Here is a 26,532-nt window from a genome sequence, read left to right as displayed (position 1 = left end):
AAGAGATGTCCATAGACTATTTCCAGTAAACAACAAGTGTTCTCCAGTAATTTCTTGAATCAGATGCAGTGATGGATAGTCTTGTGAGCTTTTCCTTTAGTAAGTGTGGGTCCCATTTAGAAGAATAGTGGAAGTGCCCTGCGCACAGGAAGTCACTTGACATTGCTTCGCCCGAAGGTTAGTATTATGCAGCCTGCCCTTTGCTTTCACCTTTCACTCTTTGCTTTTGCCGACGCGTTTCAGGATACCACAATCCCTTCTTCATGGACAGCAAATCACGCAGCATCGTTGATTCATTCGAAATTTATTCATTTGTACGATATATATATTAAAAAAGCACAAAGCAAACAAATAATTAAAAAAATAATTATAAATAAAGCTATCAAACTTAACGTTATCAACAAGAGTGAGAAAGCCTGCCCCCTCCTTGTACAGGTACTGTATTGTGTGCAAGATACTTAAAGCCATGATGCACAATGTGGGGAGGAAGTCCAAAAACTAAAACAGCCAAGAGCAGGAGGGGCCAATGAGAACCAGCGAGCACAGATTGTAATTTTCTGAACAGTCAATGGGAGGCACCTGCGAGGTAAATCATCTCCGTACTACAAGCATCTTTTAACATTTCTTGGACATATTCTACACTTAGACAAATGGGAGACTCGTATTGCCAAATGGAGCCTGTGTACTGAACTTGGTTAGACCTCGATCCCATCAATACGCGCCGATGCTCTTTTGTATGTGGTGACTGTGCTTGTCCAGAAGAGAAAGAAGTGCTGCTTTTGCTAAGAAAAGTCTATAAGTACACAAAAAGGATTGTAACCTTGGAGGAGCAGATCTTATAATCTGGGACAAATTCAAGGACTGCTCATGGTCAGAGCAGAGGATACCTGTACAAAGCCTGATAAACCTTATAGGCATTTGGCAAAAGTCATTTGACTGCTAGCATGGCTGGAGGAAGTACTCTACAATGCTCCTAGCAAATGTCATCGGGATTGGATTACGAGTACATAAATGATCCAGTGCCAGGAGTTTAAAGGTTATCCACATGACCATTTTCACAATTGTGGGAAATACTAATGTGTAAACCAGTAGAAGACAGATGTGGTTGTCAGAGGAGTATTTCCATTCTTTCCTTACACTTAACCATTAAGTCAGACGTACACTACATGGTTACTGACTTAATATAACACAAAAATGAGAGGCAACCAAAATTCAAAACAATAACAGCCAAATCCTTTGCTGAGATATGAGGAGAGAAACAAGACGAGTTGTTTGTTGCTTTAATTTTTATTCTTTTATTCTTTCCTTCTTCAAACAGAAAAACAAACGCAGCAAATGCATTTCACCTAAGAATAGGATTTTTGAGGGCAGTACTTATCAATTGACAATGGCCATATAATGAGTAAATAATCACTTCACAAGAGAGTGTAAATGTCTGATGCTATTTATGAAACCCTGGAACAAAAACATTGAAGACTGAAGAGCTTCCAAAAGTCATGAGACTCTCAGAAATCCTTAGTAATTTTGTAATGATTCGCCGTGTTCGGCACCAAAGTGGTTAATGAGAACGCCACATACGTGTTCACGCACAATAAGCCCTTTCAAGCATTCGCTGAAGACAACTCGGAAAGCATTTTGCTGGTTTGCAATGCTAGCAAAGGAAACCCTGCCATATTTATACACATCCTACAGTGAGGTACAGCAGCATTATACACACTGTAAGGATTCCTGACAAAATGGATGCGTTTGCTAGTGGATTTATAGTGAATTACACATCTGTTTGCAGAGCTTCCAGCAATGTTGATGGTGTAAATTTCCACCAAATGTGTGGAGGCACTGCAAATATACATCTAATGAGATTGTACACCATCTTTACCGAGATTTTTCTCCCCAATTTAAAGAGGTTTGTTTTGCCAATTCAAACATGTTTACATGTTAGAATAGAGATATGGCAACACTGAAGCAGATTTCCTGCATGTGATATGGTGGATTCAAGATCATATTCAGTGGTATTACCAACACTTAGGCTGAAGTGGTGGTATAGCAAATACACATAAGGTAACTGAATTTCAGTGAACTGGCACAGCTCCAAATTCGCGTTTTTTACACTCCATTTTGAATTAACTAATCTGCCTGTAATTTGGCACATATTCTGTTACTTCCCTCCCACAAACTGGGCCATAACTCCTTCAAATATATTGGGCATCAGGGTGGCCAGAAAATAATAAAAGCAGTTTCCAATAAGGAAAGGTTTATTGAAGGAAGTTGGGATAGTTCACCCCACCGTGAGAAAAGTTCTGAAAGGTCCAATAAGAGGAAGCATAAAGAGCCCACATTTTCTAAAGAGAACGAGTCAGAAGGGTGAAGCATAAACACCTGCATAGTTTTTCATCCTATTATTTACAGCTGCTTTCCTCATCTCCTTATACCAAAATATAACGATCTATATTCAAATACAATCAAAGATTAAAATATAACTTAAAAAAAGATTTTCAAGTAACTCCTCTAATTTTACTATATTTCTATAACGTCAAGGTAAACTGATCCATAATGATACGCTTTTCTTATAATGCATGGTGGTAGCGATGAATTATTAATAACATTTGGCTTTAATAACTTACCAATTTAAGATCCTTGGAAGACAGCTTTGTGAACCACTGGTTATATTCCAAAGCAGCAACTATAGGTATTAAATCTCTGGAAAAAAGAAAAAGCAAAGTATAATCACAATTGCCTTGTCTTTTGCTACATAGTATCATGCAGACAGTCATTAGGTTCATGGTGGAATATGGTTAAAGCACAAGGTAGGTCACAAAAAAAACATACTTTGGAAGTAGTTAGAAGTGTAATTTCCCATGAAAGCTTACAAACTAGCCTCTACATTGTCATATAATATACTGACATAACATATATACCAGTTGTTATCATAACGTACTTATGTTGAACTAAAGAAAGGGGTATCACTTATGAAACATGTCTCATTTAAAAAATTAGATTTTTTTTCAAATGGATTTTCATAATTTATTCTATTTATTTTTTGATGTAGTATATATTTCATATGGATTTTTCAGTTACATAAAAACACAAACCAACAATAAAGGACAATGAAATGATATTCAAAGGTGCACCACGTTTGTATTGTTATAAAAAGTGAAAAACATATTCAAAAATTATTTATAATATGCGTAAATCATCTCTTTATTTTCTTTTTATTTAAAATGCTTCACATATACACAGGCGTACAGCCAATGAGTTTCGTTCAAATACAATGGACTTCTTCAGGGCACAATCGTAGTAGGGGATTCCATTAAATAATCCATTCCCGGACGTTCCCAGAACATCAACACAATTTCCATATGTGGTTCAATTGTAGTTACAGATATAGGTCATCCTGCTGTGAGAGCCTTTAGTTGTTTTTCAGTATTGTGGGCTTTTGTTTTTTTTACCATTGTGTACATTCGTTTTTTTCAGAGTTGTGGGCCGAGAATTGAAGGATCGGTATCATTGTTGAGCACTAATTGTAGTGCTTTGTAATGGGCTGATTAGCCCACATATTCCACAAGGTTAATTCAGGATAAGGCTACTAATGAACAAGGACTAATGAATTGAATGGAAGATTATATTGTGGTGACATAGTAGATTGAATACTCCAGGATGACCTATATCTGTAACTACAATTGAACCAGATATGGAAATTGTGTCAATGATCGGGGAAATTATTATTTAATTGAATCCTCTACTACTATTGTGCCCTGAAGAAGTCAATCTGTATATGGCCGAACCACGTTGGCTGTCCTCGCTGTGTATGTATGAAGCATTTTAAAGAACAATAAAATAAAGAGAATATTTACATTTATTAGTATTACCTTTTTGAATATATTTTGGACTTTTTATAATGATACAAACGTGGCACACCTCTGAATCTCATTTCATTGATTTAACCTTTACTTAGGGTGGCATCTTGGCAGCAGGTGTCTGAAGAGACTGCACACAGTTTAACATATTATGGAATCATGAACACATTTTTGGGGAAACAACAGGATAGGTGTGTCTGCAGCTCTTTCTTTTGTCATATTAACGATAACGGACAACTGAAAATGAATACCTTAATTAATCCATGTATTACAACATCGCATTTTCCCCTCCCTTCATGATGTGCAAAGTCTAATTAAGTAGCCTACAGAACGCATTGGTACATAAGAAAAAGGCTTTTCCTTCTAAAAATGCAACGCCTGCTTAACCTCCCTGGTACCACTTTGCCTCGGCATACCTTTGATCCTGATGGCTGTTTCTTTTTTCAGTACCACCACATCTCATGATTGTGTGTCCTATCATCACTGTGATTATGATTACATTTACAGATGATGGGTTTCCAAACCATGCTTCTCCACTTGAGACAACTGCTACCAATACACGTACGCTGGGAGACTACTTAGTAAATGTGAAAATCTATCACCTAGGAAAGTATCACTGCAATCAATTGATTTCAGTCCTGGGACTGAGACTAAATGGTTCTCATCTTTCTCCAATTCACTTCTCCCATAAATAATGTGAAATCCTTCCTTTTAGCACCAGATAATCAATTTCAGCTCTGTCCCTTGAAGCTTCTTCAGAGAATGTTCACAATATACTGTTTTACTCTTTTCAAAATAGAGAGGACATCGGGATTTTGGACCACACAAGTTCTGTGACTAGCTAATCAACTAGATATGTTTGACATGGTGTAAACATTAAATTCTTCAGTTGTAAGACTTCATTTTGAATTCACAAAAAATGTCACTTCCCTCACGTCATTTTTATAATGCTACTCAAATCCTTTAAGGAGTTTTTTTCCTTCATTTCTCTCATAATACCCCGGCTGATTTTCCATACTTCGATCTCACTTGTACCCCATATTTCACTCACCGTGCTACTGATGACACAGATGTCGCAATCATAATACAGTATGTACTGTACATAAAACCACATAGAAATAATTTTTTGCCTAAAATGAAAGATCTTGGTTCAAAATCTAAGTTTGACTAATGTTCACAAAAAGACATCTTTAGGGTACATTCTGACACAAAGAATCAAGACAGGCAAAACAGTACCATCATTGCCCATCGAGCATCGAGGGGTATGGGATCTGCCCATTTGAAAAACACCTTGCGACCGTATACCAACTACAGGACTCTACGGTCCAACTCTCTCCTTCTCCTGGAAACTCCACGCTTTAAACGCTCACGGGCAGGCGGAAAAACCTTTGAGGTTTGTGCCTCCCAGCATTGGAACAAGCTCCCTCTGGCCCTACGCTCTTCCCAATCAGAAATATTATTCCGCAAGTCCCTGAAGACCCACCTGTTTTCCCTCTAACATCCTCCTGTGCCCTCCACCCTCAAAGTTCTCAGCGCCGGGACGCCCCGTCGGGGCAGCTGTGCGCTCTATAAAATACACAAATAAATAAATAAATTAACAGCACATGCAAATCAGCAAATTTCTTAAGTATGATAAAATGGTAAATAATGGTAAATAAAGATTTAGGCCTGGTCTTGGAACATTCCATGGTGGGTATACCTGCCAAAAAAGTTTACCATCATTCATATGGCACTTGTAGACAATTTTCCATTTTGCAGGATAGGCCTGGGAAGAAAACTCTCATAAATTCAAAGATGGTCTAGAGATAAGGATCCCATGTGAGTAAAAGTTAAATATTCAAATGCTGATATGTGTCTGTATGAGCAAACTTACGCTTTACAATCTACTACTGGTGCTTATTTCCAGTACTTCTTGGATTCTCCTTGAATTACTGAAAAGTTAGATACTTGCTTCAAATGCATTAGTAATCCTATGGCAGCAAATTTCCAACTTTATTAGCTGGCTCTTATGAATCAGCTCTCTAATATTAGCCAGGAATTTTAGGTGAGGTATCCAGACATATTTTGATGCTGTTGCATCTGTATATATTTCAAGAAGACCAATGCTGATAAAAAGTTGTAGAGGGTATACCACAATCGGGCCCAGGTACAGGGCAGGAAGAACCAGGCAAAAGAAAATAGCAGGATTAAGGAATGTGAAAGAATCAAGGAAGGGGAGGAAGAAGCCAGTACTTAAAGCAACAGCCCCAACAGTGAAAACACATAGACCTGCCCAGACAAAGGCAAAATCTCCTACGCCACCTAAAACCCCGAGAGTGCCAAGGAACAAGAAGACGCTTCGGGAGGCAACAGAGATCCCTCCCCCCACTTGCATGATAAACCAAAGAGCAAGGCCAAGGGAGGAGCGGTCTATTAATCAAAGGAGGATAAGAGCACAGATACATGGCGAACCCAATAGGAGAAACAAAGGGCGGAGAGGAGGAAGAACAAGTATCAACCAAGGGAACGAAATGAACAAGAATCTATGTGTGAGTGAAGAGAACAAATGGTTATTCCTGGATCTGATAAGCGCTGGGAGGAAAAGGAAGTCGTTAAGAGTCATAAACCCCCCAAATAGAGCACAGATTCTAGCCGCATTCGCAAATTGCGGCAGTCTGAGAGGAATCGGAACTAAAGACCTTCAGCAGGTTGGCTTTGAAGAAAATAAGCAGGGAAAGGAAATAACAAAAATTACCCTATATTCCGACCTGGTAAAAAGGGTAATCCTGAATGCCTCAAGTGAAATAATGCAACAGGGATTAAGGATTATCCCCGAGTGTGAGACAAAATCTGCGAAAGAAGACAACTTTTTAAAACATCATGCGGGGCTCCAGAAGAGACAAGTTACCGTTTATAAAGAATCAAAAGGCGACCGAAGTGCGCTGAATATTATAATCAATAACTCAGGCAATGACTCTTCATGGGGTAACTGGTCGTTATATAATACCCCCGAGGGGGAAAGTATTGTAAGAAATACCATGGACACAGAGGATGAAGGCGGTATGAGCGACGTCGAATAGGACGGAGGGGGTTCGCAAGAACTAGGTCTCTTATCTTGGAATGTAAATGGGCTAGGCAATGATCAAAAATGGGAATATATAAAGGAAACCATAATCAAGGTAGACATTGCCTGCCTACAAGAGACCTGGTTATGCGACGATACCCCAACTCTGGTTGGCTATGCCCAGATTAATCATCCCGCTATAAAGAAAAACCGCGGGAGGCCGTCTGGGGGCCAATTGACATTGGTATCAACAAAAGTATTGAGGGAAATAAAACTGTTGAAAACAAATTGCAAATGGGTTCTAGCAAGTAGGATCGAACTCATGACGGTGGATCAAAGTTACAAAATGTTGATTTTATTAAACGTATACATGCAGTGGGATAATGGGGAAGAGTATGTAAGGGAAATGAGATTTTTTTAAAAAGATATAGATAGTATTTTAGAAAATTATCCTGCAGATACAGTAATGATTCTGGGAGACTTCAATCACAAACTGAACCCAAAAAAGGTTGACATTTGGAATAGGGAACAGTTAGAGGTATACGGTATAAACCCAGCAAGGTTCCCACCTGGGGAAATAGCGAGACAAGACCGTGACTTAACAAATATCCTAGGAGGCAGGGGCTTCCATTGTGTAAACGGAAGAACTGAGTCTGATACACCAGCGGGAAAAACATTTATTCCAGGGCAACAGAAGTGCCCAATTGATTATATCTTTTTACAGGCTAGGAACTTCCACCAGATTAGGCATTTCAAGGTAGAACAGAAAGAGGTGAGCGACCACAAAACCCTACACATAGTAATAGCGGGGGGCAAGAAATTACAGCGTGAAACAGTGTCTACCCAGGAGGTTGAGTATCCTAAACGAGTGACAACACGTTTAACAGAGGAATTCGTAGATAAATTGAAGGCCATGCAAATAAAAACGGCCCCCGAAAGCTATGAGAATAAAAAACTAGAATGGTTTATGAAAAAACTAGAAGAACTAGTTCAATGCCTGGAGATAAAATTAAAAAGGGATAAGCCGATAAGGGCAAAACATTCAAATCGTAGCAAAAGGTTCTCTGTGGAGTGCCAAAATAAAAAAAGGGAGATAAGAGCTGAACAAAGGAAACAAAAAAAGAAGTTTACACTAGAGAGATATGAGTACCTAACTAAGCTGAAAAAAGAATTCAAGCAAATGGCCCTTGAAGCAAAAAGGTCATATAAAGAAAAATGCTGGCAAGAACTCTTAAGCGCCATAGAGAATAAAAACCTAAGGCAATTCTGGCAGCTAGTAAAGGCAGCAGCTGGATCATCAGAGGGCGAATTAAGCTGTGTGGTGAGTGAGGCAGCATGGGATTCCTATATAAGAGAATTATACGGGGTGAGGGGTCCTGGAGAGGAGAAGAAGGCCAAATCCTGGCAAGGAATCTCAGATGAATTTTTAGTTAACTTTAATGAAGAACAAGTCGAGAACACAATAAAAGATCTTAAGTTAACCCGGGCAGCAGGCCCAGACAATTTACCTGCAATAATCCTGAAGACTGAGGTCAAATGGTGGGCAAGATTCCTTGCAAAGATGTTCCAGGTAGTACTAAAAGAAGGAGTAATTCCCCCAACCTGGAAAGGGGCCATAATCAGGCCGATCCATAAAAAGGGGAGCAAAGACGCTCCAGGAAACTATCGGCTGATTAATCTCCTAGACATTGGAGAAAAAGTATTCGCTAAGATTGTCCTAAAACAACTGAATATGTGGGTTGAGGCGCACCAAATAATCCCCATAGAACAGGGCGGTTTTAGACCGGGCCACTCGACAATAGACCACGGGTTTGCCCTATGGGCGATGGCGAGGAAGTCGACGGAACAAAATGGCAAGTTATGCTGTTGTTTCGTCGACTTCAAAGCAGCCTTCGACTCTGTGGATCGAGTTAGCCTTTGGGATACATTAAAGAGGCTAAATATCCCAAATGTCCTTCTCACTATAATAATAGAACTCCATAGGGAAAATTGGGGGCAAGTAATTAAAGATATTGGGGGCTCCCTAACTCCCAAAATACCCATTGTCAACGGGCTAAGACAGGGTTGTGTGCTGGCCCCTCAGTTATTTTCGATTTTTCTGTCAGACCTCCCGGCACACCTTGAGGTGGAAGGTAGTGCCAGTCCTAAAATGGATGGAAACAAGATACCCTGCTTATTGTATGCGGATGACCTGGTGATAGTAGACCAGACCGAGAGAGGCCTCCAAAGGAAGCTAAACGCTTTCAATACCTACTGTGCTAATAAATTCTTAACCATCAATCTGGACAAAACTAAAACCCTATGCTTTGGGAAAAAGCCATGCAGATTCAGATGGTTCATAGGGAACATTAAACTTGAGACCGTAGATGAGTACCGTTATCTGGGTATCTGGTTCGACAGGGCCTTAAATTGGTCTACCCACATGGAATCGCAAAAAGTAAAGGCACTCTCCTCCATATGCGGCCTAAAAAGGTTTAATGGGGACTATGGCGAGAAATCACACCGACCATTACTCAGAGCCTTTGATGCAATGATTCCCCCGCAAGTTTTATATGGCGCAGAGATCCTTTACTTGAGCGGTAAGGGATCTTGGGACACGATAGAGGGCAACTGCATAAAAAGGCTCCTATCTCTTCCTCAATCGGCAATGATACAAGCCATCAGAACTGAATTAGGTACAAAGTCTTGGGTGACTTTAACCCAGATGGCTGTGATCAGATTTTGGAAGAGACTAGACGACCCCGAAAGTAAAAAAGTAGCATATTGGTGTCGTAAAGAAATACAGAAAAGCGAGTTAAAATGGGCAAAGTCCAGTAGGGAAAAATTGAAGGGGATTTGCAATGCACTGGAGATCGAACTGGATGTGAGTTCATTCCAAATACTTATCTCCAAAGGCGATCTGAAGCAAAGGGGGAAAGAGGTCTCGAAATCAACTGATATGGGTTACCTAACTAAGAAAAAATCTGTGGCACACATGCTAAATGCGTGGCCCCAGGATAATTGGTTCCCATATCTCGATAGATTACCCAACCGTGGCCTCAGGCAAGAGATACTGAGGCTTCGAATTGGTATCAATCCATGGGTAACAAACAGAGACCTCAATATAAGAATGTTAGATGAGGAAGGTCACTGTAGGTGCAACTTGAGAACTAAGGGGGACTTGATGCATTTCCTGTTAGACTGTGTGGTACTCCTAGAATATAGGAAAAGGTGGCTGCGCCCAGTATTTCTAAAATATGAGGTAAAAACAAGGTTTCAGGCAGTGAAACTCCTTTCTGAAATCCCATACTTGGATATTGTAATAGCCCTTGGGAAGTTCTTAAAGGAGGCCCTTGGGGCGCTAAGGGCCAAAGAATAACCTGCATTACTGTATTTTTTAGCTTAGCAGAAGAGACCCTCGGAGGGATAAAAATGTGTACAGGTTTTAACATTTGTATATAAATTATGTAGTTTTAAAATGATGTGAATGATATTTTAATGGACACGTTTTTAAAAATAATAGGTGTACAATTTTATGTTACATACTCAAATCGGCGTTTTACTCACTGTATTGTTTAAAGACCAAGGTCATAATAAACATATATTTTGACTTGACTTGACTTGATGCTGTTGCATACTATATTTTCATCTTCTTTTTATCAAAAAACATGTCACAGTCATAGGAGCGACCCTTGACCATATCAGATAGGTCGCTCCCCCTCCGCACAACACCGCCTGGGTCTACCTGCCCCAGCTGCCGCTGCGGAGGTAGTTCGAGGCCCTCCACCACCCGCAGGCTACCACCTGCACCTCATCCATGGTGGCAAGTGGTAGACCGTAAGTAGGTTTGTTCATCCTCCGCTTTATTACTTTTATTGTATTGCCTGTATTTTCATTGTTGTGTCTGTGACTGCTGTTGTCTGTCTTCCCCCACTGTCTGTACGTGGTCCGTGCCCCTTTTTCTTCCCTCTGTTCCCCTCGGTGTCCCCGTGCTCTCTCTGCCCGGGCTTTCCTTCTGTACCCCTCGCTGCCCCCGTACCCCTGCCCTGTTTTCCCTTCGGTTACTCTCGCTGCCCCTGTGCCTCTCTGCCCATTCTGCCTTCTGTTCTCAGCTGCCCCTGTATTTCTGTATTCTACCTCTGTGCCACTTGTTTTTCCGGTATTTCTGTGCCCTTTTTGCCTTCTGTGTCACTAGTTTTTCCCTCGTTTTTGTGCCCTTTTTGCCTTCTGTTCCACTCATTTTTTGTGCCCGTCTGCCTTCTGTGCCACTCTTTTTTCCCTCGTTTTTGTGCCTCTATTGCCTTCTGTTCCACTCGTTTTTTGTGCCCTTCGGCCCTTTGTTCCACTCGTTTTTTTTGTGCCCTTCTCTCCTCTGTGCCACTCGTTTTTCCCTCGTTTTTTGTGCCCTTCTTCTTTCTGTTTCACTTGTTTTTGTGCCCTTTTGCCACTCTTCCACTCGGTTTTTGTGCCCTTCTGCCCTGTGCCACTCGTTTTCCCTCATTTCTGTGCCCCTTTTTCCTTCTCTTACCTTTGTTGTGCCTCACTGCCCTCGCTGCTGCATCCCCTCCCCCGACTGCCCACGTCCCATTCGCTGCCCCCGCCTCCCATCTCCCAGCTGCTCTTCCCTCCCACCTCCCCATATACGCCGGCCATGCCTAAGGCAAGCCCGTCTGTGCCCATCCGCGCCTGGACATCGCCCAGCGCCAGAACCCCTGCACACGCCACGATGACCGTCGCCACTACGACGCCAGCACTCTGCATGCTCTCAACTCCAAACGGAGCCACACCTGCTTCAAGGACGCCCCGAAACGCACACACGGACCCTTCACCTGCCGGAACTGCAGCTACACCAGCCTCAGAGCCGACGAACCACCCGCCAAGAAAGACCCCAACCACCTCTGATGCGTACTACTGAATACCCGCTCGACACGCAAGCATGCAGTCGAGCTCTGTTACCTGCTCAACACAACATCCCCGGACGTCGCCTTCATGACGGAGACCTAGTTTACCGACTCCTCTGCACCCGACATCACCATTGCCATCCCAGATGGCTATAAGATCACCCGCAGAGACCGCACCAATGGAGTCGGAGGAGGAATCGCCATCGTCCACAAAAACAGCATCAGGGTCTCGACTAGCACCGACGACGCGCTCAGCACCGCCGAACACATGCATTTCCAGATCCACACAGACCCTAACTCCACCCTCAGAGGCACCCTCGTCTACCGACCCCCCGGACCCCGCCACCAGTTCAGCGACTCCATCGCCGACTTGATCAGCACACACGCCCTGACCTCCACCGACTACATCCTCCTTGGAGACCTGAACTTTCACCTTGAGAACAACAACGACTACAACGCAACAACCCAAATCGTTAACCTTGCCAACCTCGGACTGAAGCAACTCGCCACAACGCCCACCCAGTCCCCCGGCCACACGCTCGACCTCGTCTTCCCCTCAAGCCTGCACGTCTCTGTCAGCCACACCACCGAACTCCTCTGGACCGACCACTGCTGCATCCACTTCGCCTTCCAGAAACCCACCACACACCACTGCACCCAACAGATCCCCCGCCGCTGCTTGTTCAAAATCACCGAAGACCAACTACACACAAACCTTGCTCTCAGCCTACCCACCGAACCTCCGACGATGCTGCCAACAGCCTCAGACGTTGGATCGAGGACTGCGCCAACACCGTCGCCCCGCTGAAGAAACCCCCCCACAGAGGCACCAGCAAGAGGGCCAGCTGATTCACCCCAGAACTCCTAGCCTCCAAGCAAGCCTGCCAGAAACTAGAGAAGAAATGGCACAGTGAACAAACTTCGGACTGCCACGCAGCACACAAGGACGCCACCCGCAATCACCACCACCTCATCCGGGCGGCCAAGAGGACTTCCTTCAAAGACCGCCTCGACAACAATGCACACAATAGCAAGGAGCTCTTCAACATCGTGAAGGAACTCTCCAACCCCAGCTCCAACACCAACGACATCCCGCCGTCGCAAGCCCTGTGCAACTCCCTCGCCACCTTCTTCCACCGCAAGATAGCAGACATCCACGACAGCTTAAACACCAAGACAGCCCCAACAGACATCAACACAACAGACCCTCCGCACACCATCGACCACGACCCCCCTGCTAGCCTGGGCCAGCGTGAGCATCGATGACACCATCAAGACCATGCGCACAATCCACTCCGGCTCTCCTTCAGACCCGTTCCCGCACAACGTCTTCAACAGAGCAAGCAGCTCCATCGCACCCCACGTGCGCAATGTCATCAATCTCTCCCTCGAGACCGCGACCTTCCCAGAGATCTGGAAACACGCCGAGATCAACGCCCGACTCAAAAAACCTAAGGCAGACCCAAGAGACCTCAAGAACTTCCATCTCTCTGCTCCCCTTCCCGGCCAAGGTCATTGAGAAAACCGTCAACAGACAGCTAACCCGATACCTCGAAGAAAACAGAATCCTGGACCCTTCCCAGTCAGGGTTCCGCAGCAACCACAGCACCGAGACTGCCCTCATCGCCGCCACCGACAACATCAGGACCCTGCTGGTCAACGGCGAGACCGCAGCACTCATCCTCCTAGACCTCTCTGCCGCCTTTGACACCGTCTGCCACCGCACACTACGCGCACGCCTCCACGCCGCAGGGATCCGAGACAAGGCTCTGAATTGGACCACCTCCTTCCTCTCCGGCAGAACCCAGAGCTTCCGCCTCCCCCCATTCTGTTCCAAAGCCTCCGAAATCATTGTGGCATACCCCAGGGATCCTCCCTCAGCCCGACGCTGTTCAACATTTACATGGCCCCGCTCGCACACGTAGCCCGACAGCAGGACTTCAACATAATTTCCTACGCCGACGACACTCAGCGATCCTCTCCCTCACCAAGGACCCCATCACCGACAAAGCCAACCTCCACAAAGGAATGAAGGCCGTCACTGACTGGATGAAGACCAGCTGTCTGAAGCTCAACACAGCCAAGACGAAGGTCCTCATCCTCGGCTCCAACCCTTCAGCCTGGGACGACTCCTGGTGGCCGACGGCACTGGGGGCAGCCCTGACACCCACCGACCATGCATGCAACCTGGGAATCATCCTCGACTCAACGCTCTCAATGACCAAGCAAGTCAACGCCGTCTCCTCCTCCTGCTTCAACACCCTCCGAATGCTCCGCACAATCTACAGATGGATCCCGACAGATACAAGAAAGACAGTCACCCAGGCCCTCATCAGCAGCAGACTCAACTACGGAAACGCCCTCTACGTGGGAGCCCTGACCAAGCACATCAAACGACTACAACGCATCCAAAACGCCTCGGCACGAATGATCCTCAATGTACCAAGCCACGGCCACATCACCCCCCACCTGAGAAACCTGCACTGGCTCCCCGTCAACGAGAGGATATCCTTCAAGCTCCTCACCCACGCACACAAGGCATTCCACAAGACCGGCCAAGCCTACCTCAACAGACGGCTCTCCTTCTACATCCCCAACCGCCAGCCACGCTCCGCCAACCTCTCACTCGCCAACGTCCCGCGTATCCGAAGAACAACCACTGGTGGGAGACAAGGTCAAAAGCAGAGGTCAAATCCATAAAGGTCAAGTAGATTGGTGAGGCTTGCGCTATGGTATAGTTTCCCATAATTAGATTGAGATTTAGGCATTGTTCGTTGGTGCCTACTTTACTTCGGAAGCCCAGTTGCCAAAGGCTCTTAAATGCCGTTTTCCTCAGTCCACTAATATCTTATTATATAGGACTCTGCCCAAGATTTTTAGAGTGTTATCTATCAAGGAGATAGGCCCATAGCAATTGGGTTGAGAGCGATCCTTCTTTTTAAAAATCAAAACAATGATACTTGTGGACTAAGTACTAGGCAGCGGGCGAGGGTTAAATTATTAATAACATTTAAAAGAAGGGGCGCCCAGAAGTCTGGTTTACATTTAATATGGTTGATGGGTAACCCATCTGGGCCTGGAGCTTTGTTGCCTATGCTCTGTTGAATGGCTTCCTCCACTTCAAGCAGAGTTATCTGCATTCTAGCTGGTGGGCCAGCCTCAAAATAATCTGCCTCTTGTACAGGGGCAGCATAAATCTTTGCAAAGTGGTTTTCCCATGACTCGCTCGCGATAGTACAGCTAATGGGAGTTAGTAGTTGCCCTATGGCTCTCAAGTCCTTCACAACTGTCCAAAATGTGTTACCCTTTTTTAGGGTAACAGCTTTGGCTAGTGGTTCCCAACCATCTTTAAGGATTTCCCCTTTCCTGCTAGTAGTCGCAGTTTTGTACCTCTGCCTTGCCAATTTCACATCTAAGTTGCAACTAGGGTTGGATGACTGGGCTCTGCGCAATTGTCTATTTGCCTCAGAGCACTCGTGGTTAAACCATCTAGGACCACATTTTGCTGGGGGAATAGGCTTTGATAGTAGGGTTTTAATTGCTATGCAAAATTTAGTAAAGTCATGAACGGTCTCAGGATGTGGATCTTGGGCTGATAAGCACAAGTTTATAAGGTGCATATTGGCCTTCACTAGTGCCTGGAACAACTCATTGTTGTTGATAACCCGCCAAGACAATCTTAAATTATCGGTGGTGGGCATCAAATTCCTGGCCCCACATTTGGAGATGAACGTGGGCCGGGGGCTAGTCTCAGCACTGTTTTATTTGGACTATGGTCCCCATGACTCGTAGCGATGACTTCTGCTTTCTTTAAATAGTCTACGAGTAAAGGGGAAGTGAAGACATAATCTATAGTAGAAGAGCATCACCTCCCTCTGAATGATGGCTCAGGATGTTTGTTAGTGTGTGTTGCTCCCACAATTTCCATGACATTGGCGAGGTTGTATGTGTTCAGAAATGCAGCCAGCTCTACGCTCCTGCAACAAATTGGGGCAGAACTGTGGAGACCTACGCTGTGTGATCAGTCTTAATTTCGCATTAAAATCACCACTTAAAAGAATGTCAATGGTTTTAGCTGATTCCTGCTGACAGTCTAAATTAGGAATAAAATCAAAAAGCTTGATAAAATTCCCATTGAGAGTTGAATGAAAATCATTATTATAAAAATGAATCAAGTAAAAATAGACACTCTGTTTATAGAGTAAGGCTTGGAAATTACAACTGTTGGTTGGTAAAACCTTAATACAGCTACCAGCGGCTATATTGATCCATATAGATAGGCCCCCCGAAGGGCGACCAAACTTAGGGGTAGGAGCTACAATGTTATAACATTGGAACCCATTAATGTATAATTCCTGGGTAGCCCAGGTTACTTGGAACATGTCCTGTTTGTTTACAAGGCATAGCCAGTCTGGGTCCCCCAGCCTTAACTGAAGGCCTTCTACATTCCAGCTCATAATGCTCAACTCTGTGTCATCCTGGGTCTTGGTTAGCATTTGCAGGTCATCTAGCTTACCAACAAGGGGGAGGGGGTGGAGAGGAGCAGAGGCCTGGAAATTGTCCAAGGGATATGATTGGTGTTCCAATCAGGGTCGTTGTTAATCCTGGGTGTCAAATTCTGATATGGATATAACCCAGCGGTAGCGCACAAATACTAGTGCTTTGGTTAGATGCTTGCTCACAGAGTCTCAATAGGCAGCAAACCATATGGGGCTTACGAAAGTTAATCACAGTATAGTCACAGTATATGATCTTAGGAGATGGGGCAACCCACCCAACTCTAGGGACCATAATAATCTCATTCATGTCGGATGGGTGAAAACTTTTGTGCTTTTTTATCCAATCCACACTCTTATTACATAAGTCAACCCAAGACTCCCCTGTAAGGGTAGGGACACCGCCAAAACTAGTACATACGGACAAGTGGCCGGGGGAAGTTCAAGACATCTTTCTTGGGTCTCGGATGGTTGCGCCTTAAACTATCTATTGTACTCTTACTTTGTTTACTTAGCAAGGTACCAGTATATAGTCGTTCGGGATGGGTACTGCATTATCCCGGGACCTCCATATTAGGTTCCTGGGATGGGTCCCGTATGTTTCTGTGCTCAGAACTAGGTTTCCGCATAAAGAGTTCTTTTGTTTTGCGGCATGTTGCACAGGGGTTATCGAAAAAAGGCTCTTTATGCAGAATGGGAGTTGGAATTGGTGGATTAAGGCCTGAATTGGCATCTGTTAAAATTGGCAAGCCCTCCCCCACAATAACATCAGACTGTGAAATCACTTTTCTGCCACTCAAATAGTCCATTACAGTGACCACATGTTCTAAGCATTCCCGAAGGGTAAAGTTCTTATCTATCGACTCTTTGATGCGAGCTAGTGCGATTTCCAGGGCAGTCTCCAAAGCAGTGACAAGAGCAGCATCCCCTGCGATGCCAGAAATTAGTGTAGAAGATGTAGCATCAGTCTGTGTGCTGACAGAGTTAAATTGTGTTGCTTCGGAATCAGCGAGGCGGAGCCCCTTTATAGCTTTAGTTTTATGGGTGCCAGCACCACTCCTTCGCTTCACTGGTGGCTCTTTCACCTTACTCTCAGTTAGGGGTTTGGTTACCGGTGTTCTTGTGGCTGTACTTGGTCCATTAGAAACAACCTTAGGGGGGGTGCGTCCGAGGTTGGTGGAGGGGTTAGTGCAGGGGGATCGAAGACAAACTTTGAGGCATGGTAGACAAGCACGTTTGGGGACGTCCCCCGGATTGAAGTTACCTAGTGACGAGCGTCTCTGTGATATTAATTGATCTAATGAGAGTAGCCGTTCCGTCATTTCAATCTCGTGACTGAGGAGGGACTCCGCCCTGACAATGAATGCATCCAGATTGCCCGCTACTCCCTTGCCTTTAATCATTGTAGGACCGGATGTCAAAGGCAATCATTAGCCCGGACACAGTGACTGATGAAAAGAAATAAGATTAAGCACGACAGTACCTGAGAACTGGAAAGCATAATCAGAGTCCGTTAGCCAAGTAGCAGGGGGGCCAGCCTCTTCCGGCCTCCGACTGGCGTGGACGGGCACGCGCACCCCGCACTGCGGGAGATGCACTGCAATTTTATAGCGCCTCTGGGTCTGAGGCAGTATCAATGCCTCCTGGCACATGGCAGCCTGGTAGCGGGAGTCCCTGGAAGCTGTGAATGCGGCGTCCCATACTGCAGGTGCCACGCTGGAATTTTATAGCGCCCCTGGGCGCGCAAACAGTGTCAGCGCCTCCTGGCCCATGGCAGCCTGCTAGAGAGAGTCCATGGCAGGTATAAATGCGGCTTCCCTCGCTGCAGGAGCTGCGCTGGAATTTTATAACACCTCCAGGTGCAGGAACAGCGTCAACGCCTGCTGGCGCATCGCGTGGAAGCCTGGTAGCGGGAATCCCTTGAAGCTGTGAATGTGGCGTCCTTCGCTGCGGGAGCCGTGCTGCAATTTTATAGCACCTTGTGGAAATAAAATTGACAATTGTGCCCCATTATTTCCCTGTTTCTGCCTGGTAGCCATTTTCTCATTCAGACAAGCACCCATTTTGTGTGTGACATGCTCTCAGCAACTTGTCTGAAAACGGTCCTTCACATCCCCATTGAATCTTGCACAATCCCCTGCTCCTTGTGGTCGAGCCAATTCCAAGAAGCCTGTCTGTGTGCCTTCCCCCAGTTGTGCCAGAGACTCAGCCACATCCTGTCCATTGTTGGTAACTCAGCCTGTCACACCAACTGCCCTGTGACCACCCCCAACTGAAAGAGGAAGCACAAGGTTGTACACTGTGAACACACACATTTCTGTGGTTCTGCCAATTCTGGGAACCAGCAGCAGATAGTTCCTGTTCTTAACTGTAAGACACCCTGCACCTGGCATCTTAGTTCATTGACCACCCCTTCCTGTGCTTCAGCCAATTCCCAGAACCAGCAGATAGTTCCTGTTTTAAGAAATAGTTACTGCAAGCCAGAGATCAGATGGTCTCTGTTTTACACAAGATAGTTCCTCTTTTTGACATGAAGCACGAGCACAAACCCCAAATGAGGAAGCCTCCCCCTTCCAACTGTCAGACTATTTCACATCGCAAGTCCCCTCATGAAGCCTAAGACACGCCCCCATTTCTTCACAATCTGCTCCTCTTGCTGATCTTTGTTCCTCTATCTGCCATGACTAGTTTGTTCCTCTATTTTGCCTCATGACCAAGACTGTATAAATGTCCTGTGTTGAAAATAAAGACACCCCCCACTTCAAGAGAGGGACTTGAGAGATTGCTCCTGTGCCCACTTGGTGCTGGAAGCGCTCCCCTTAACTCGAGTTATTGGTCTCCTCCTCCTTCATTTGAGCACCATGGACTCCTCACTTTGCATTTACAAGAAATTATGATTTACTAAGCATAGAAATTCAGAAATGAGGTAATAAGTAAATTTAAATTTACCACATTAATTGGCGCCCGGAACAGGGACATTCCCTTTCCCCCACGCGCCGGCGATATTGGACCCGGTACTGTCCCCTCCTGACCGTTGACGGACTTCAAAAGTGCACAACGCGGGGAATTCCCGCTAACTCCCTCGAGGCAAAGAGGGGGACCGACTGCGGCCCAGCATCCACACGAGGCGGTGAGGAAATAGCGGAACGTCCTGAACCAAAGCCCAACCTGCGAAGCAGACGAGTCCGAGGTTCTACAAATCCCACCTTGAAACTGCGCGCCGCGTTTTTCCAAAATCTTCAAGAGGCCTTCCAGTTATTTTTCGGTGAGTACTGCTGAAAAGTATAAAGACGAACCCACAGCTTTTGTGGGGGCGGTAAAGATACGCGTTTTGTTGGTTTCTCACCTATCTTTGGTGAGGACTACTAAAACTAGTATAAAAGACGGACTCACTACCTTGTGGGCACGGTAAAGATACATGTTTTTGTGGGTTTCTCACTTATTTTGTGAGGACTACTAAACTAGTATAAAAGACGGACTCACCTCTTTCGTGGGTACGGTAAAGATATTTGTTCTGTTTGTGTTTTTCTCACTTCTAAAATCTTTGAAAGTCTTGCCATCATGCCTATTTTCTCGAAAATACGTAAGATGGCAACCAAAAGGAGTATTCTTGAGAAGGAAATTCCCCTTCCTCCTCGGGATACTCCAGGACACTTCATGTATGCAAAACATGGTGTCGGTGCAATTATTTATTGTGATTTATGGGTGGATTATACTAAAGACCTAGAACACAGATATAGATGGCCTGAAAATGGTACTTTTGACATGGATTGTATTATAAAATTAGAGGAACAGTTATGGAAGAAAATGAGAATCCACCAGTCACAGAGTGACTCAGTAGAGTTATGGAGAAAAGAAGCCCATAAGAGGCAACAGAAGGAATTGCATAAAGTTGAAAAGGGTAAGAGAATGTCAGAGCAGGCCAAGAAAGAACAGTTACAAGAAATAGGGAAAGAAGTAGTTAGTGAAAGGAATAAAAGGGAACAATCAGCCATTTCTACTGGTTTTTATCCTGTATTGCCATCTGCACCTGAAAACATTAACATTGCATCAGCACAGCCTACAGCCCCACTACCAGAGGATACTTTCACCAATTTCCTCTTAGATACTCCACCTCCATATGAGGTTCCAGTAATTCAACACCCTCTGCCTTCTCTCAATATAAGATATATGACAATGATCTCATAGCCCAGTGTTTTCTAGCATTACCACGCTCACATCAAAGATTAGCAAGTCTCTACATGGTACAACATCTCATCACACTCAATGGCACTCATTTTAAACATGATCCAAGACTCGAAGATTTTCGGTCTGACTGCGCTGATAACATGTTCCTCCACAATAGTTCAGTTTTTCTCAACACATTTATAGATTTTAGACAGAAATACCAGAAAAAGACTGAATATAAATCTTTCAATAATACGTGTGGATCAATTAATAGACTTCCTCAAACACGCCACTTCCCCATGAGAGAGGTCCACCCCAGAGCTGACACAAATGGAGCGCTACAACGCGTCTTCATTTATGTACCCTTGACAAAACTTGAGTTACTAAGGATAAAAGAGATGGTTCCCTCCCACTCCAAGGATCCTGCTGGATTCTTTAAGGAATTAGGAGATGTATTAATGATGGGAACATATACTCCTTCTGATATCACAGCAATTCTGAAATTATTGTTGCCATCAGGTATATATGACAAACTAAGAGAAAAAGATTGGGAAGTAGCAGGTGAACACATTAGATGGACTGAACTTCAGAATGATGAAAATACTAGAGTAGCAGGTCAAGGTATAGGAGACAGACTGAAAGCACTTCCTGGCACTATTTTAAAGGTGCTACCACAGTTACTAACAGTGAAAAAGGAGGACTGGGATGCCATTTCCTCCTGCAAACCGAAACATGGTGAAGACATAGGAGATTATTATACCAGACTTGAAAAATGTTTTGCGGTAAATAGCGGCCTTACGCCGACAAGTGAAGCTTACCCGCATCTGTTTGTTTCCAAATTAGTAGATAACGCCTTGCCAGCCATTAAGGACAGAGTACTAAAAGTAGAAAGTACCTGGCAAGCACATACACCTCCACAGGTGTTACAAATGCTACAATATCACCAAAATCGCATTAGGGATGAAGAAGAAAATGATAAGAAACGCATGAAAGACACAAAGATGAAAGCATTAGTAGCCCAAACTGCACCCCAGCGTCAACAGACACCAAGTAGCCAGACAAATATAAAAAGCACTTGTAATTATTGCAAGAAGATGGGACACTTCGTTAAAGATTGCTCTGTCTTGAAGCACAATTTGGCTACTGGTAAGACACAGCCACGCCCATATCAGCCAAAACAGAATGGTTCCCTAGACAGTTCAACACCTTCAGTTCCACTGACAACACAAATGGCCCAAATGAATATTATAGACAGCGCCTACACTGAATATTACCCAGATTTCTCATGATGTTGCCCAGAGAGAGAAGATGACAAACTGCCCCTAATCCCTATTCCAGTAGATCAGACAAGTCCCTTTATAGAGGTCCGACTTCTTGGGGAGGATAGGAAATTTCTACTAGACACTGGGGCCAGTAAAACAACAATAAGCCATCAAGAGGTCCCAGAGGCTCCTCTCTCGGGTTCAAAAAGTATTTCTCTGGGTTTCTCGGGACAACCTGTGACAAACGCCACGTCAAAACCACTGCCCTTGCAGGTTGGTCCCCTCACGACAACTACAGATCTTATATTGACAAAATAATGTCCAGAAAACTTGCTTGGTATAAAAACATTGAAAGAATTAGGAGCTGTCATTGTTTGCTCACCTACAGATGTCAGACTATTTCTGCGAGATTTCAAGGGCCACTACACAAGTAGAGAATTAGATGAGCGTTTGAAAGATTTGCCACACACCCTGTGGGCCACTGATTCCACCACAGTAGGATGTATGAAAATAACACCTCACAAGGTTACACTGAAAGAGGGAGCCCAACTACCACGCATAAGGCAATACAAAATTCCACCTCAGGCTGAACAAGCATTAATGTTGATTATTCAGGACCTAATACAGTCAGGTGTGATTAAGGAAACAACTTCTAACATTTGCAATTCCCCTGTTTTACCAGTCCATAAAAAAGTGGAACCAGGAACACCACCTGTCTACAGACTAGTGGTGGATTTGAGAGAGCTAAATAAATGTGTCATTCCACAACACCCTGTGGTTCCAGACATCTCCACCCTACTCACAGCCATAGATGCGGAAGCAACGCATTTTTCAGTCATTGACTTGAAAAACGCATTCTTTAGCATACCTATTCACCCAGACAGTCAATACCTTTTTGGCTTCTCCTTACAAGGACGAAGTTTCCAATTCACAAGAGCTCCTCAAGGTTTCACAGAGAGTCCAAGCGTATATAGCCAAGCATTAAAAAGACAACTAGATACTGTTCAAATGCCCACGGATACAGCCATACTACAATATGTTGATGATATCCTCATTATGGCCAGATCTGACGCAGCATGTGCTGAAGCATCACTACTAGTACTAGAATTCCTAGCTGAAAATGGCCATAAAGTTTCCCCTGGTAAGCTCCAATTTTGTTTACAGCAAGTGGCATACTTAGGGCACTTGCTGTCAAAGGAGGGTAGGCAGCTTACACAGGAACGCATCCAGCGCATAGTACAAATACCACAACCAACAACACAGAAACAAGTTCGAGCCTTTGTTGGTCTCACCTCATATTGTAGACAGTGGATCCCACAATTTGCACTCATTTCTAAACCATTAGTGCAGCTGACAACACTCGAAGCTGGCGCTACTCCACAATTACCCTGGACAGATGAACACACGCAAGCCTTTCAGTCTCTTAAAAAAGCTATGTGTCAAGCCCCAGTGCTGGCAACACCTAATTACACCAAATATTTTACATTATTTGTAACAGAAAACACAGGTACAGCACTATCAGTCCTGACCCAACTTCAAGCAGACAAACATAAACCATGTGGTTATTTTTCAAGCACATTAGATCCAGTAGCACAAGCATTGCCTGCATGTCTAAAATCAGTAGCAGCTACTGCACAAGCTATTAGACAAAGCGATTCTATTGTATTGGGACATCATCTGATAGTTCAGGTCCCACACGCTGTAGAACTTCTGTTAAACAGAACACAAACACAGCATCTGACAATAGCCAGACTCACCGGATATGAGATGACACTTTTTCAGCCACACATTGAGATTAGACGCTGCAACATTTTAAACCCAGCAACACTGTTGCCACTGACCTCTCCTACTGAAGAAATTCACGATTGTATTGACATAATTGATTTAGTGACCAAACCAAGACCAGATTTACAAGATACTCCCCTTGCTAAGGCAGAAATGACACTCTTTGTTGATGGTTCATGTATGAGACTCCCCACAGGAGAATTAGCAGCAGCCTATGCCGTCACAAATGGTACAGACACTTTAGAAGCACACAAGATAGAGATACTGTCGGCACAGGCAGCAGAACTCATAGCCCTAACACGAGCATGTCACTTAGCAAAAGGAAAGTCAGTTAACATCTACACTGATTCACAATATGCCTTTGGAGTTGTACACAACTTCGGTACATTGTGGAGAGAGAGAGGATTTCTCACATCACATGGGTCCAGAATACAGCATGCTACACTCATCACTGCCCTCTTAGAGGCCAGTCAGTTACCAGAGAAAATCGCAGTGCTAAAATGTAAAGCACACACAAAAGGAACAGATGAAATATCAAAAGGAAATGATTCTGCAGACAGTGCAGCCAAGTTAGCAGCAAACACAGAATTAAGTATAGCACACCGCCAATATACAATACGAGACCCCTTTTCTGACATCCAGGATGTCCAAAGTCACGCCACACCACAGGAACTGCAAGAATGGAAGGAACAAGCATTTGCAATGCAATAGGTCTCGGATTTACGCGAGTTTCAGCTATTGGCATTGTAAACTGCAATGCCTTTTATTTATGTTTTAAAATGCAAAACAAAAATAAAAGGCATTGTGTTTTGCAATGTCAATAGCTCAAACTGGCGTATGAGAAGAATGGTCCTGTGCTAAGTTATCCAGGATGGTATGGGGAAATGGTTGAGAAGAAGTTTGTGAGTCCCAAGGAGACTAGATGCCAATCTAGTATTAGATATTACGTGGCCTGAAAGACTATGATGCTATTAAAATAAAACAAGAACAGAGAAGCAGCACAACTTTAATTGTCCTCAGTAATAATATGCAACTAACAGCCATTGACAAAGCCAATAGTCCTGGCTTGTTGTAGGTGTAATGTTACTTGTTGTATCATATATGTGGATGCTATAACAGAAGCAACAAAATAGCAGTAGTGTGGCACACTATGCTAAGTAAAGATGTATAGCCCTTTATTAGATTGGCTATGGCCATTTGAGAGACCTCCCCCCAGTTTCTTCATCTTACTAGTTAGAAGTGGGCAGAACATCCGAGTAGGAGGGAACAGTGCCGAACACAAAAACGCAGCACAGAAGTGGCCAGAACAGGGCAGCACAAAACTGGATAGAACAGAACAGCGCCCAAAAGAAAAAGCCAGCAGAGACGTGGGCAGAACAGGGCAGCACAGAACAATGCAAAATAGAGCAGGGCAGCACAGAACAGTGCATAATAGAACAGGGCAGCATATAACTGAACAGAACATTGGAAAATAGAACAGGGCAGAACAGAATAGTGCACAACAGAGCACGGCAGAAGGGAGCAGAGCAGAACAGGAAAGCACAGTGAAGACCAGCAGAGAGCAGAGCGGAATAGAACAACGAACAAACGGGAGAGCTAGCATTGGGAACAGAAAGGAGGAGACGCGGTTTGTGAAGAAAGAAATGCAAAGCGAAATGGGGAAAGTGAAGGACAGAGACGGGACAATAAAGAAGTGAGAGGAAGTGAGTCAGTGCGTTGAACTGCGAAAACAAAAGAAAATGGTGAATAAAAGAACCTTGTTAGACGGCAAATCTATTTTGGAAAGACAATGCGCATATTATGGACAGGCGATGCGATTATAAACAGAAGCTGCTGCATCTTTGACGAACCAAAACACAGTAATTCTTGGTAATAAACAGTGAAAGAACAGAGCCAAGTCAGAGTGAAGGCCTCTTATGAAGTCGATACCACAAAGTGCTCCGAGATTGTGCACATAATAACAGATGTTATTATACACGAATCAACGGATTCACCTGAACAAACGCAAACACACTCAGGAGGCCCCAGCAGACTCAACGTGTGACCTGAGGGTACACTGAAATCTCTGCAGCAGGATCATTAATCCGATGAGGGTTTTTTTTTTTGCAGAGTTTTATATAGTGCGAACTAGACCCGAACCGAATCAGGTATCAGAGCGCTTTACATGGTCTCCTTTTTAGGTGTTTTAAGAACCTGATGTGTAACCCTTAAATGTCCCGCACTCTGAGGGGAGGTATAGCGCGGGTTACAGTGGGGAGGCATTTTGTGGGATTACCGAGAGAAAGAGCCCTTCATCCGTTCCTAGAGTTCCTTCTTCTTCACCGGTAAAATGAAAGGAGGAGCCTGAGGTAAATGAAGCTAGACCGGAATATGTAAGATTGTTTATGTAGAGCCGAGGAGGGCTGCTCTGTAGCATAACGAGAGTCTTTGGAGAGAGGATGTGTTCACACGAGGAGATCGCTCTTGCTGCTGACTATTGAAATATGTTATTAATACCCAAAATCAGACACTCATTTCATCAACATTTAAAGGATGAAAGGCAGAGCGACCCTGTCAGTATTTGAACCCATTGTGAACAGGGGTTATCAGATGTGTATGGTCTGCAAGACCATTGGGAGACTATTACACAAAGTGCCTCAAAAAGGCAGCAGAGTCTAAGACAAGTCAGTCACGTGTCAAGCACAATATTAGCTAACATCTGAGCCCATCATTAGCAACCAAAAGTCCGCACACACGCATTTTGGGGCAAATTGTAAGTTTTTCCTTTCTTGAATTCTTGCCCCTTCACTTTAATGCCCTTTTTTCACAGTGAAATCTATCGTTCATCTAAAGTTCTCTCCCTCCAGACCCACAAGCTTTCTGCTACATTCTGCTGGTCTATTTTAGGGACTCAGATTATCATTTAAAGTTCACACTAAGGTGCGAGTTGATCAAATGCAAATAAATATTGAAAAAATATATAAATTGACTACACTCGAGCAGCAAGGTACAGTGCTGCGCGAAAGTGAAAGGATTGCTCACAAAGTGTGCTCAGTCCACAGAAGA

General features: G+C 44.2%; 1 protein-coding gene across 2 annotated transcripts in view; it reads right to left on the bottom strand.

Annotated features, from left to right (window-relative positions):
• CARMIL1 (capping protein regulator and myosin 1 linker 1) overlaps positions 1-26,532 on the bottom strand; it is a 1,033,060-nt gene that overhangs the window by 519,668 nt on the left and 486,860 nt on the right. For both annotated transcript variants that reach the window (XM_078687906.1, XM_078687907.1), the window contains exon 9: positions 2,622-2,697. In XM_078687906.1, coding sequence (XP_078544032.1) covers positions 2,622-2,697 — 76 coding nt within the window. The remainder of the gene's footprint in view (positions 1-2,621; positions 2,698-26,532) is intronic.

The sequence above is a fragment of the Lissotriton helveticus genome, chromosome 4_1 (assembly GCF_964261635.1).
Source record: "Lissotriton helveticus chromosome 4_1, aLisHel1.1, whole genome shotgun sequence".
In the NCBI taxonomy this organism is placed as follows: domain Eukaryota; kingdom Metazoa; phylum Chordata; class Amphibia; order Caudata; family Salamandridae; genus Lissotriton; species Lissotriton helveticus.
The sequence above is the reverse complement of the archived record's forward strand: the minus strand, read 5'-3'. Positions and strand labels throughout refer to the sequence as shown.